Source organism: Struthio camelus, chromosome 7 (genome assembly GCF_040807025.1).
Source record: "Struthio camelus isolate bStrCam1 chromosome 7, bStrCam1.hap1, whole genome shotgun sequence".
In the NCBI taxonomy this organism is placed as follows: domain Eukaryota; kingdom Metazoa; phylum Chordata; class Aves; order Struthioniformes; family Struthionidae; genus Struthio; species Struthio camelus.
In genome coordinates, this window is record NC_090948.1 from 14,523,179 (window position 1) to 14,535,914 (window position 12,736).

A 12,736-nucleotide genomic window follows, 5' to 3' on the forward strand; every position below is an offset into this window, starting at 1 on the left:
AGATGGTGCTTGAGATCAGTTCACTATGTTAACCTGGAGTCATTCCATTGACTCCACTAGTGTAATTGAAACCTAAGGCAAATCAGGTCGTCAGCCATGCAAACCTCGAATGCCTTAATGCATGCTAAGCCCCACGCCAAGTCTCATTGAAAACCACTACTGTTTTGTGTGTGTGTCTGAGTGTGCTTTTTTTTTCCCCAGTGTCAGGGACATATGATACAACTATACTGAATACTGCTCTCCCTTCATATATGTGGTCCTCTACTCTGCCTGCCGGGTCTTCCCTTGGTGGATACCACAACAGCACGGCCCAGAGCTCTTCTTTGATCAACGCTATGTCTCACTCTACAGGATCAGGTACCTCCCTGGACCTCCCGGGCTCTACTGTTTGCTTGAAGGACGTAACTCCATACTAAAACTGGGTCAAATAGCAGTGTTTTTTCTGCATAGTAAGGAGAATTAAAATGATGGAAGAATGGAGACAGCAGGGGATATGCATGAATTTTTTCTGATTTTCTGTAACTTGGTGCTCTCTGCTGCTACGTTGCCTGTATTTGAAAATCCTTCTTTGCGAGGTTCAGTTGTCCTGACTGCTTGATCTGTCTCTGAACTTTAATGAAAGCTTTATAGTTGACTTCAGTGAGGTCAGGCTCAAGTTCCTTATCATAACTAGTGCTAGGCTCTAGTTAACATTGGATTAACCTGATCCATTGTAAGAATAACTGGGCCTAACCTTTCAATCTTTATACATTAAAGATTCTTCCACAGTCAATAAATGTTGGCACTGATTATTCCCTGGGAGGCCCGTTTCTAAATGCCAGGGATACTGCATTTTCCAGCTCAAAGAAAAAGCAGAGGAAGCTTTAAGATAGCATGCTATTAAAGGCTTTGCTTTCTAACCTTATCCCATCGTTACAACTTGTCTGACATAAGATTTTCTCCCCTTTGTGGGTTCAGTACAAGAGAGGTTCTGTGTCACGATTTTCAAGATTTTTCCACTGTGTAATTATTGTGCATTTTCACTAACTACATTTCCAACTGACCCTTACTCTTAGATTTGTGTGGCTGTGCCACTGGCCTGCAGGCATTGGGATTCTGATTCCGGGGAAGTAATAACTTTTCACTTCTTCTTCTTTTTGCAGTCTTTGGTGTTCCAAATAACTTGGCTCCCAGCAATCCCACTCTGAACACGGGCCTGAGCACTTCCTCAACAGGTCAGATTTTTCTCTTCTTCCCTTCACCCTTTCACAGTGCAACAGCCCTGGCAGACCCATACATTGAAGTAATGCCTATGTCACTCTGTTCTCCTTATGCTGCTGATCTCTGAGTCAGCAACTGATCTGCACAACCATTATTCTTTGGTTTCAGTGGAGTTACTCTAGGTCTGCCCTGTATAGCTGGTATTAGTGCCTGACTGTTTTTATTTGAGAAGCTGAGAAAACTAGAGATTTCCCAAGAAGAATGACTTCTCTTTGGAAAGACATCTGCTAGGCCAACCTGTTTCTTCCCCCATGACAACACAAGATAACTCCTTGAAAGATAAACTTACATATCCTAATCCATAAGAGCCCACTGCTCTTCTGTCAAATTTGTCTGTAATTTTCCTTTGCTACACCTGGCTAATAACTTCCAGCAGACTCTCTTCTATGTCAGTAAACCACTTCTCTTCCTTTCACAGTAACACACAATTTTTCTACACAGCACAGTGTCACTGTGCAGGGCTCTGATTAGGCCTGCTGGGAGCAGGGTGTTTAAGAGCGGTCTGACCACTGTCCTAACATTGCCACACTGATTCAGGCACCCATAGTGCCATGTTCGAAGCCATTTGCTTCTCTCTGGACAGTACTTCAACACATTGTGTGTGTGGTTGTTTCTTTAAACTTTCCTTGGCCAGACTAGACCCAGTTTTCCGAATTTATCCTTTTTCTCAAATCCCCTCCTTTGGAAATGTGCATGCAGCCATGAGAGTGGCTTCTCAGTCTAACTCAAGGTAGTGTTTTGAAATGGTCACTCTTATTGTCCTGGACCAATAGTAACTTCTACAGCAAAATGATCTGAGAGGAAAAGGGTGTTGTAAGAAAGGTCTTTGAACAGAAATGCTTAGGCCTGTGATGCTTCTTGGAGGTGGTTTCAAGCCAACAGGATTCACTGAGATCATTATCTTCACTGATTTTGCTTTGTTTTCAGCCAGCCTAGCACCTGCACTGCAGGTCTCCCATAACTCACATTGCATTGTTTTTCTCTGCAGTGTTTGGTGTTCAAAACAACCTATCTCCAAGCTCTGCAACTCTGGCCCAAAATGCCACTGCAGCCTCCACAGGTCAGCAACTATTTAAGCCTAGAGAAACTGTGTGAGTCACTAATGTGTGCTGTCTTCTCCCACTTTTTCCATAGCAGCTAGAAAGTTCATGTTGACAGAGACTTCTTCACAGCCACCTTTTCTGGTGTGCAGCAGTGCGATGTAAGAGGATACAGAGGAGCGTTTCCTCTACTTTGCGTGTGGAGGAATGGTTCTCAATGCCTGTGCAAGCTCTAAACATTTCTTCACTGGGGAAGCCCTTACTCCTTTGAGTTGTCCTCTCCTACGTGCCCCGAATGAGAAAAGACTATTGAAAGGGTGTGCAGCCCAAGGCTGGTGTGGGTAGCCAACTCTTTTATTCTGGCATTTCTTCATTGCAGCATATGGGCTGAAGAACACTTCCCAGAGCAACACCATGGCTAGTACTGGCGTGTCTGCCTCAGCAGGTGAGTGTGCCATTCACAGTTGTTTAGACATAGCTGTGCAAGCCATGTGGAGTGCTGGCCTTATTCAAGCATATCATGACACAAATAAGTCAGAGATTCAGCCAGCTGAGTGACAGTAACATACAGCTCCTCAGAAGCACAACTAGTCACTAGCCAAGCCCCCCACCAGTGCCTTCCTGAAATGAAGGCAAATGAGCCAGAAGCTCAGAATGAGAAAGTCAGCTGGTCTGTTTCAGGTCTCCTCCACTTTGTAATAACTTAGTTGATTTTATTGCAGCTGCTCAATAGCCAACTGCATTTAAAATCCTGCCTGTGAAATCATACTTCATTTGAAGCTCACACGTTTGCAAGGTTGCTCTAACACATCATTTTGAAGTAGTACCAGCCTCAACCAATCAGGGTATTGATTCATACATGATCAGATTGTTTTTTTTTTCAATGAGAATTGTTGAGGACTTTCCACTGGCCTTTGGTCTTTGAACTGTTAGGATTCATCTTTTCCAGCTTTTTTCTGCAGTTCCTAGAGCTGCAAATTAGTCTTTCTTTTTTTTTTTTCCTGTCAAGAAAGCTAGATTTCTTTTGTAATCGGAGGACTCCCAAGGTAAGACTTAAAAAATAGATAGAAATACCATAAAAATTGTGATAATTTTGCTAATACATGTTTATTCCAGGTTTGTGCTCAAGTTATGGCATTAATGTCTGGGTACCTTAATTTTCAGAGTTGTGTCAATTCACATGCAAGGTCAGGTTTGTACACCATTTCAGACATACTTGATATACCCTCTTGCCTAAGGGCAGGAGAGCGACAACACTGATGCCTCTGAGTCTCGTTTGGCTTAAGCCCCACCTCAGTAAGTTAAAAACAGTTTGATGCCTTATCACCATACCTGGCTCCCAAGGATACAGAGTGCTCTGTGCTTCACAGAGTACCTCTGCTAAAGGTGATGCTCTCAGCTTGAGATATGCTAGCTTTGAAGACCCTTGGATGTCTCTCCCAGCCTGACTTTCTATGATTCTGTAGTAAGTTTTTTTGAGAAATAAAGAGGCTATTGAGCAAATCCTTTCCCATATATGACTGGATTTCAAATGCTCTCATTTCCAATAGCAGCTACTCCCCTGCTAATGAATTACACATCTCTAAAGAAATCTGATGAAATGCACAGCTTTCCTCTCAGCCTCAGTGACCAGCGTGTCTCTTGCCATGAGTTTATAGTAGTGACAACCCCAGTCATAATGGGACTTCCTGTTTTAATGAACAGCTGTGCTGTGGTTTGTACTTGTGACTCGTTGGCCCCAGACTTATCTCCTCCTCTTTCACATCTTCTACCCATATTCCAGGAGGAACTGTTTTGAGCTCCCAGGGAGATGACATCCTGCACAAAGACTGCAAGTTCCTGCTGCTTGAGAAGGAGAATGTCCCAGCCAAGAAGGAGATGGAGCTCTTGATCATGACAAAGGACAGTGGCAAGGTCTTTAGTGCCTCTACCACTGGGCTCAATGGAGGTAACTTCTCTTCCTTAGGACATGTGGGTATGCTTAGAGCAGAGAAATGGAGAGTGATCATATGGGAAAAGAGCACCCAAAGCGGATCTGCAGGGCACATTCTAGAGACACTAGAGACTAGAGACACTGCACAGCTGCAGTGAGAGCAGCGTAGCCTGAACACGTACGATAAAGACCAGTCCTGCACATGCAGAACTCTGCAGCCATAAGGTCTCCTCAATCTATGAAGTTCAGAGTTCTGCACGCTGCACCTGACTCAAACTCCTGCAAGCCAAACATGAAACCCTGGCAGGCAGGGAGAAGGGCATTTAGCTTTTAACCATGTAAGCTGCGGGCTAGGTCTGACTTTTACTTTTGAAGCACTAGCGTGTGCCTCAGGGAGATTTCACAGAGCTCCGGAGCTCGGGAGCTTTGAAAGCAAAAGCTAGATCAGCTACTGGTTTAAACTGGCAGAGTTGTTGTGGCTTCCTAGTGAAAAACACGCTTTTGGCCAACAAAGGAAGATAGGTCAGGTTGAACTGGTGGTGTAATACGTTTAATTACATATGATTCTTGTTCAGGATCCTTTGTAGAAGACACCTTGAAGAAAGAGAAGCAGGGATTTTCCTCCTCTTATGGTGCAGATGCTGGCCTAAAATCAGAAGCAAATGGTAAGAGTTTGTCCCTGTAGCAATGCAACAGAGTTATGTTCTGCCTCCATTACCAGCTTCCCCTTATAATCTCACACTTCTAGTTTGATCATGCATAGAAAGACTATTAAGACCTCTTTTGCTGCTGTTGCAACAGGAGGACTAAAATCTGTGCCAACAAGGGACAAAGCAACTTATGCAGGTAAGTGGTGCTATTCAGATTCTTTCATTAGAGGGAGCAGCAGAGCACAATGTTCAAAAACAATCGTCCTTATGTGAGATGAATGATTTCTGTGTAATGACATCAGAGGCAGGACATGCTCAAGAGGCTACTCTGCCTGTAATGAGCAGAGCATGCACCAGAGAAATGTGCACCTGTGGTTTGATTTTAGGTGAGTGGGCAGCTGTGCCACAATTTATTGAGGGAGGAAATCAGCTAGCTGATGATGCAGCTGCATCCTGATACCAGGATTTATGGGGAGGAAGGGGCTCAGAAGGGACTGTGCTGACTATTGCAGTCATTTATGGCTCAAAACTGTAGAGCATACTGGCCCAAGGTGGGTCATGATTTTCAACTGTTATTCTAGGAAGCACTGAATGTTGTCCCCCATTGGGGTTCCCATTGGAAATGCCATTTCCAGCTTCCACAGCAACTATGTTTTACCCACCATGTGCAGAGTAAGGTGCAAAGATTTTTCTCCATAGCCCTATTTATAATGTATCTGACCTTGCTGTCCTTATTCTCAAGAGATTATTGACTTTGAAGTCAAGGAGGCCCTGCATTAACCAGGAGATTGTCCCTTCCCCCTTCCAGAAATACATGGTGGTGATGCAGGGGGTGCAGTGGGATCAGCACCATCCTGGTGCCCCTGTGGTTCCTGCTGTAGCTGGTGGAAATGGCTCCTGGGTTTGCTTCTGGCCTGGTTGCTTCTTCTTGGATTGCTCTTTGGACTCATTGCTCTGGGTAAGAAATAACGGCAAGACCTGGTTTAGGTTAGAGACCTTCAAGTGTAATTAAGGCTGGGACTGAACAGAAACCAGCTAGAATGAGAAAGGAAAGTTGTGGAGGAAGGGCCCCCATTCTCCTTATAGCAGAAGGTTTGATACGGAGGAACAAAATGCTGAATAGGATAGAAAGAGTAACAGAGGGTTTAAAATGCCAAAGAGGCCAAACTCCCTACCAAATATTCCAAGCCAGAGAGCTGAGGAGGAGCATATTCAGTGCTGAAGATTGTGAGTGCCACCAAAATACTACAAATGGACAGAAAGAATGAATAAGGAATATAAACCTTCAATGAGGGGATAAATAGCCTTGGGGTGAGGAAAGTAAGGATATTCCTGAGATCTGATGTCTTTATTCTCCTCAGAGACTAACAGGTTCCAAAGCTGTCATTTAAACTCCAGATATTTCTGCTAGAAAAAAAGAGACACAGAATCCTGCAAAACTCAGTGGCCGGAGTTGTGTGACAGTGTTGCATTGTCCCTGCTGTTAGAAGTAGGTATTTCAGGCATGAGCCTGCAGCAGCGTCTTCCCTAGTGTCTTACTCTAACCTTGCAGCGGAAGAAGTGAGACAGCTGAGATCTCGTGTGAACGACCTGGAAAGAATCAATGACAGCTACCTGACAGTTAACCCAGCAAGTGCGAATATAGACAAGGAAGTTTCAAAAGCAGAATTTGTTCGTGGCATGCCACCCTCTTCAGCCTTCTCTTATGGAGATGAAGAGTCAGTTTGGCTGATGGTGAAGAGCAGACTGAACAAGGAAATAGAACGAGGTGAGGAGGGTCCTTGATTGTGATGGGGGTGGGAGGCTTTGATTGCCTGGGAACCTAAAGAGTGCTAGAGTGCAATACAGTCTCTCCAAATTAGGGCCCTCACCTCTCCTCATAGACAGGCTATGCTGGGGCTCATATTGCTACCACTGACAATAATGCTGGTGGTGCATCCCTCGAAGACAGCAGGGAGAGGAGAAGAAAGGAGGCTGTGGATGTTCCATTGTATGCCAGGATGTGTCACATTTGCTGTAGCAAGTGACTTTTCCATTTTGAAAGAACTGCACAGAAAAATAACCCCCCAACTTGTTCCTCATGCTACTTTTGGTAGCAAGGGAAAGATGATTTACTTCTATTTCACAGATCATGGGAAAAGGCTGACAAAAGTGGGTATTAGAGTCAAAAACAGGAGTAGGGACCACAGGAGCATGCATTCTCCTTTCAGAGGTTTTATGTAACTCTATAGTTCTGGGATTTGCAAAGGCAAATGCTCTGAGGAAACTCTGCTCCCAAAGCTATCCTGTGTTTGTTAGCCTGTGCTGCCTGCAGGCCTCAAAATCCAATTAAAAAGATACTTGTAGGTGAAGAGAGTAGCTATTTTATTGTGTCATGAAATCTAACAGCCCCTTCATTTCTTGTTGCAGGCTACTTCCGAGGAGAGAGAGGAGAACCTGGTCTGAAAGGTACACCCTGTCCTGTTCCTCTACTCTGGCAGTGCACAAGTTTAGTGTGGGTTTTTAACTGAAGGAGCAACTGGCAGTAAGAAGGGTGAAGCAGGTTTACGCTTAAACAAAAATAGCACGAAGCTGGTTTGCCACTTAAACTTTAGAGGGCCCAATCCTGCACAGAACTAATGCAGGAAACCCAATCCTGCATTGTGCCAGTGTGAAGGGCAAGGTGCTGTATGTTGCTAGTGGGACGAGTCTGATCCTATGCTATTCAGGTGTGAAGTGTCCACATTCACCTAAAATTCCCCTGTTTCACTGAGGGCTGGAAAGCAACTAGAAAAAATAAATGAGCAATTATTGGAAATAGTCTGGGATCTCTCCTGATCTGATTTTTTTCTCTTTCTCAGGTGACATGGGAATGCAAGGGCTCAAAGGTGAGTCTGGAGTTACATGCTTTCTCAGGTAGATTGGCAGCCTGCTGTGACACCTGGGTAGCAAATGGATTTTTGTTACTCCAGAAGTTAGGTAGAAGGTTGATGGATCTGAAATCAGTTCCTCTCCTGTGGTTCAGATATTGTTGTGATGGTTGGGTTTTTTTTGCCCTTCTTGCTGGCAAAGACAATTTTGGAGGTCACAGTAGAAGAGACAACAGATCTCACTTTCAATCTAGAAACGTCTTTCACTTGGATGAAAATCATTACTGAAGCTAAATTATACCTGGTTTAATCAAAAAAGGTGCTTTACTTTGCACAGTGTGATGGATCTGATCCATTACACAAATATGAGGGGCCCTATATGTCATTGTTTGAGAGGGTAGAACTTCTAAATATGCCAGGAACATAAATTTCTTTTATGGGAGTTTGATGACCAGGCAAAGAAAGAACAGGGAAGATCTATTCCCCACTGACTATCTGTTTCTTTCTCCCCACAGGAGAGCGAGGGCTTCCTGGAGTCCCAGGTAGGTGGTAGAACAACTCCCTTTTGAGGGAGGGCGTTCAGTGGCATTACTGTTGGCAAGAACAAATTTCACGTGCCAAACCCAGCTTGAGATGTTTCTAGAAGGGGTCAGTATTTAGCAGATGGACTAATTCACTTGATTAATGCCTTGATGTTAAGTTACTGACACAGCTCAGAGACTTGGTTACAAGCAAGGCCTCAGCCTGACTTCCATTTAACTGAATGTGCCTAATTTGAGAGTGTGGACATCCCAGCTTAACTTTGAAAGGGTCCCACAGCTGCATGAGCACTTGGCCCAACTTTCTTGTGCTCTGAGATAGGTACTGCGCTTTTCCAAAGAAATCCCTTATTCAAGTACCCACCTTGCAAGTAATATGTTCTTTAGCCCAGGTGCTGAATCCTTCCAGACTTTAGCTTCACAGATGCCCCTTATTTGCATGTCATTCAATCACATTACTTGGATAAGGACTCTGAATATTTGTCGTGTTTTTCTTTCCAGGCATTCCTGGTCCAATTGGACACCAAGGACCAGAAGGACCAAAAGGACAGAAAGGCAGCATGGGTAAGCATCTTGATTAATGCTGTTGGTCTCTCACAACTGATTGATGCATGGGAATACAGGCATCAGCTTGGCGTGATCATTGCCGTCTCCAAGGAAGTGAGCGAGGATACTCCTTTCCCTAGGTCTTCTGTAAAGAGACCCTTATTACAAGGCATTTGTTTCCTATAGGTGATCCTGGCATGGAAGGTCCCATGGGACAGAGAGGTCGAGAAGGGCTACCAGGGCCTCGAGGAGAACCTGGACCACCTGGATTTGGAGAAAAAGGAGACAGAGGTAGGAACTAGGCCTACCCTTTCTGGATAAAGCAGAGAGGGACCAAAGCCGGAATTTGGTCTTGATTTACCAGATACCTCAGTGGTAAGATTTTATTTTGATTACTCAGATCCAGATTTCATTTTAGATGATTGCCAGAACAAACAAAGCTGGCCTAAGGGGGTTTTATGCAAAGTTTACGATGGGCAAACAAGGTATTGTTTGTTTTACCAGATCTCAGTCAGGTTTGACTTTGGCAGAACCAAAAGTACTTAGTATCGGGGTCATCTTCTTCCAGTTGTCCGAGCCACCAAAGCTGGGGGATTCTAGCCTTGTTCATCCTAAAGCCCAATGAGATGGGTTTTTTCCCCCAAATAATGCATGCTTATTGGGTGTTTCGTACTGATCTACAGATTAGTTACTGATTATTCGTGATACTAGCCAGAGAAAGGATAACAGGAGGTGGGGGGAACGGAGAGATGGGATCACAATTGTATTTTACAGTATGTGTTCGTGTTCCTATTCTGCAGGTGTTGTTGGTGAGCCAGGTCCTCCAGGGCCACCTGGTCCCCCTGGTTCTGCTGGCCTTAAAGGTAAATGTGAGGATGGGCAGAGATAACCTGGCAGCCTATTTAGGAGTCCTGTCAGGAAGCAATGACCACTCCAGTCTTCTTGTTCCACTTGAGTTGCACTGCAGTGATCAGAAAAGTAATGTAATGGTCATCATTTTAGAAAAAGCTTGCTTTGGTAGAGGCACATAACCTTTAGAGCAGTAAGTTCTTGAGGGTTTTTAGTGAGAGTGGGGGCTGGCAGAGAGGTTTCCCCAAAGCATCAATCTTGAAGATTTGTTATGTTTCCAGTTGTTTTTTCCCTGCTTTTAGAGATAATGGAGAAAACTCCATATCCCTAACAGGTTGTTAATAGACTTAACAGTGGGCAGTCCACATAACTGGGACCAAAATTGCACTATAAAGAATGGCTCCTTCTGAAACCCAGATTCCAGTATCTCAGTCAATATGGAAGGCTTGAATCTTTTTATCTTAGTTCAGGGAAGACCACTTCCTAGGTCACAAGAACTAAACTGTGCAGATTTAATGTCCTGATTTTGAGGATGCCAGTGATGTAAACTCTTCTAGTAGCTGGGAGGATCCTGGTCAGATAAATACTTATTGGATTGTGGATGCTATTAGGCAAACCCACATAAATTTGTTCACTTTTGAATTGTGGTGTTACTGAAAGAAAATTCATGTGCTTATTCACAGGTCTAATGGGTTCTCCAGGCCCGCAGGGTCCTCCAGGTAAGTGCTGCATTCCTTTGGTATGGCACCTCATAGACTAGAGAAAACAAAAATGGAGTGACAACTTTGGATAATTTTCCTTCTTCAGTGATGGCTTGTGGTGAGTGGGATGGATTAACCTCCCCATCTCATTTTTCTTCAGGTCCTCCTGGCCTACAAGGATTTAGAGGAGAAGCAGGTCTTCCAGGTGCTAAAGGTAAGCTCCTCTTCCACTGAACAATAACAGTAGCACTAGCAGATGTATTTTTCCACCCCTGCTCTTAGTAGCAGACTTGATTTGAGCATGGAGCACTGAGACCGTAGGGACAGAGACAAGCCTATGAGCAAGGAGAGGGGAGGAGGAAAGAGACTTAGCTCAGTGATTGCAACCAAGTATTGAGAAATACAAGAGATAAGAGAGGTAATAGAGAAGAGGAAACATGGATGGATGGAGCTGTACTGAAGGACAGGAAGTTCCAGTTTGAGTTTCTCTATATCAGAGTGCATGTGTTCCCATATGGTTTTCCTTGGTGCATGAAATCCCTTTACCTTCCAACTTGTTATTACTCTTCTTCAATCATCGATACATCTTTCAGGTGAGAAAGGAGCTGCTGGAGCCCCTGGACCAAAAGGTATGTTGATCAATTAAATGTCTTTTGTGGGTACTTTCTTTAGATGCTTTAGTTGCTTTAGATGTGGATACTGTCCATGGGGATTAACTCTGTCCTTCTTTGGCTTGTTCTTTTGTGCTTTTATCAGAAATCGGACTTCTTCTCTGACAGAAATATTTTACAATGAAACAATCTCACAAAATCCTTCCCTTTTTGTTCTGTAGGTGATCAGGGTGAGAAAGGTGCTCGCGGAATGACAGGTCAGTGCGTTGTTTGCCTGGGATAACGCTCTATCTAACGAACATATGAATTATTTGAGTTTTCAAATAACAGTATAGCCCAGCCAATCGCAGCCAGCTTTCTAAAAAAAAGTATAATGATTATATTGATTATATTGGTTATACTGATGTTAGTGGTTATATTGATTTTATATTTTTGCAGTTTTAAGCAACTAGATCCCAATCCTGATTCCAGTAGTCTTGGGAGAAATGTTTGTGTTTGGCTTTAGAGAAATTCCCCCTCACATGCACTGTGTTCACTTCACTTGAGCATTTCTGGTGCCAGAGGCAGTCACAAATTATGAGGCCTGATCATCCTGTCAAAGCCTTTTTTCAGTTGCAAATAAGCAAATATTGCTGACAGTCATAAATTGTATCTTCAGTACGTATTTGATTCATTTTTGTGTGATTTTTTTTTTTCCTACAGGTGAACAAGGCTTAAGAGGAATGCCTGGTGTTCCGGGAGAGCCAGGGGCTAAGGGATCAGTAGGTAGGTAACAGGAAACAGACGTGATTATGCATGGGGCAACGCCATTTCTACCCACAGAGCCCATTTCTGTGAGCAGAGACAAGGGAACGACTCGGAATCATACTGGTTGTGGTCATACTGGTTGTGATCCCAGGTCTCTTCTCTAAGTAGCTAAGGTTGATCCGTATACTCAGAAAAGTTGTCCTACTGTTAAGTTTCAAGCGAACTTTTTCTGGCTCTTCAGTGACTGCATCCACGGTTTCATTCAGATGTAATATGATGAAAAGCCCCTCTCTTGTGTTTTGGGCTATGTACCACTTAGTATGAGGGTAGGGCAACTGAGGTACTATTTCAGAAGTGCCTAATGACCTCTTTTCTTTGGACAGGACCAGCTGGCCGTGATGGGCAGCCAGGTGAAAGAGGTAAGGGATTCTTCCTCCCTCACTGCTCTTCCTTTGAGGTAGAAGAGCAGATACTTCTTGACTTGGCAGGAGGTTGATTTGTAGAAGGGGTGGTAGAAGATGGCAGCAGATTCCTGTGCTGGAATCTTGCTGTCTCAGAAAAACTGTAGAGTCAACCATGTAAGTATGGAACTGAGACATGTGATGAAGCGGATCGTAAACTTGTGCCAGATCTCTGCTCACTACAGAACTCTTTCCTTTTGTGGGTTTTCACCTCCCAGACTGTGAGGTTGAAAGTGACCACTTGACTGTGAGGGTACAATAGGTAGAAAGTGCTGAGGGACAGCTGGTGGTAAAGCTTGAATGGGTTGGTAGATTGTAAGTTAATGACATCTGGGTTGTTAATGGTGATGATGTTCCTAGGTGAGCCAGGTCTTATGGGAATGCCAGGAGCCCGAGGCCCACCAGGACCCACCGGAGATGCAGGACAGCCAGGTAAGAGGAGACAGAGAACAAAAATATTTTTTGCTCAGTCAAGAACACAGTGGGTTCTGTCAATGATTTCCAGTCTCATTTCGAAGTTATGGCTGGCAGTCAAAGCACTGGAAAGGTC

General features: G+C 44.0%; 1 protein-coding gene across 1 annotated transcript in view; it reads left to right on the plus strand.

Moving 5' to 3' along the window:
• Window positions 1-12,736, plus strand: part of COL17A1 (collagen type XVII alpha 1 chain) — a 43,306-nt gene that overhangs the window by 13,179 nt on the left and 17,391 nt on the right. The window contains 22 exon segments of the mRNA XM_068949715.1: window positions 202-357; window positions 1,143-1,214; window positions 2,249-2,320; window positions 2,680-2,745; window positions 4,084-4,248; window positions 4,809-4,898; window positions 5,035-5,079; window positions 5,692-5,841; window positions 6,436-6,651; window positions 7,293-7,331; window positions 7,724-7,750; window positions 8,248-8,274; window positions 8,773-8,835; window positions 9,004-9,108; window positions 9,618-9,680; window positions 10,350-10,385; window positions 10,528-10,581; window positions 10,961-10,996; window positions 11,200-11,235; window positions 11,681-11,743; window positions 12,109-12,144; window positions 12,547-12,618. Of these exon segments, the coding sequence (XP_068805816.1) occupies window positions 202-357; window positions 1,143-1,214; window positions 2,249-2,320; window positions 2,680-2,745; window positions 4,084-4,248; window positions 4,809-4,898; window positions 5,035-5,079; window positions 5,692-5,841; window positions 6,436-6,651; window positions 7,293-7,331; window positions 7,724-7,750; window positions 8,248-8,274; window positions 8,773-8,835; window positions 9,004-9,108; window positions 9,618-9,680; window positions 10,350-10,385; window positions 10,528-10,581; window positions 10,961-10,996; window positions 11,200-11,235; window positions 11,681-11,743; window positions 12,109-12,144; window positions 12,547-12,618 (1,689 nt within the window).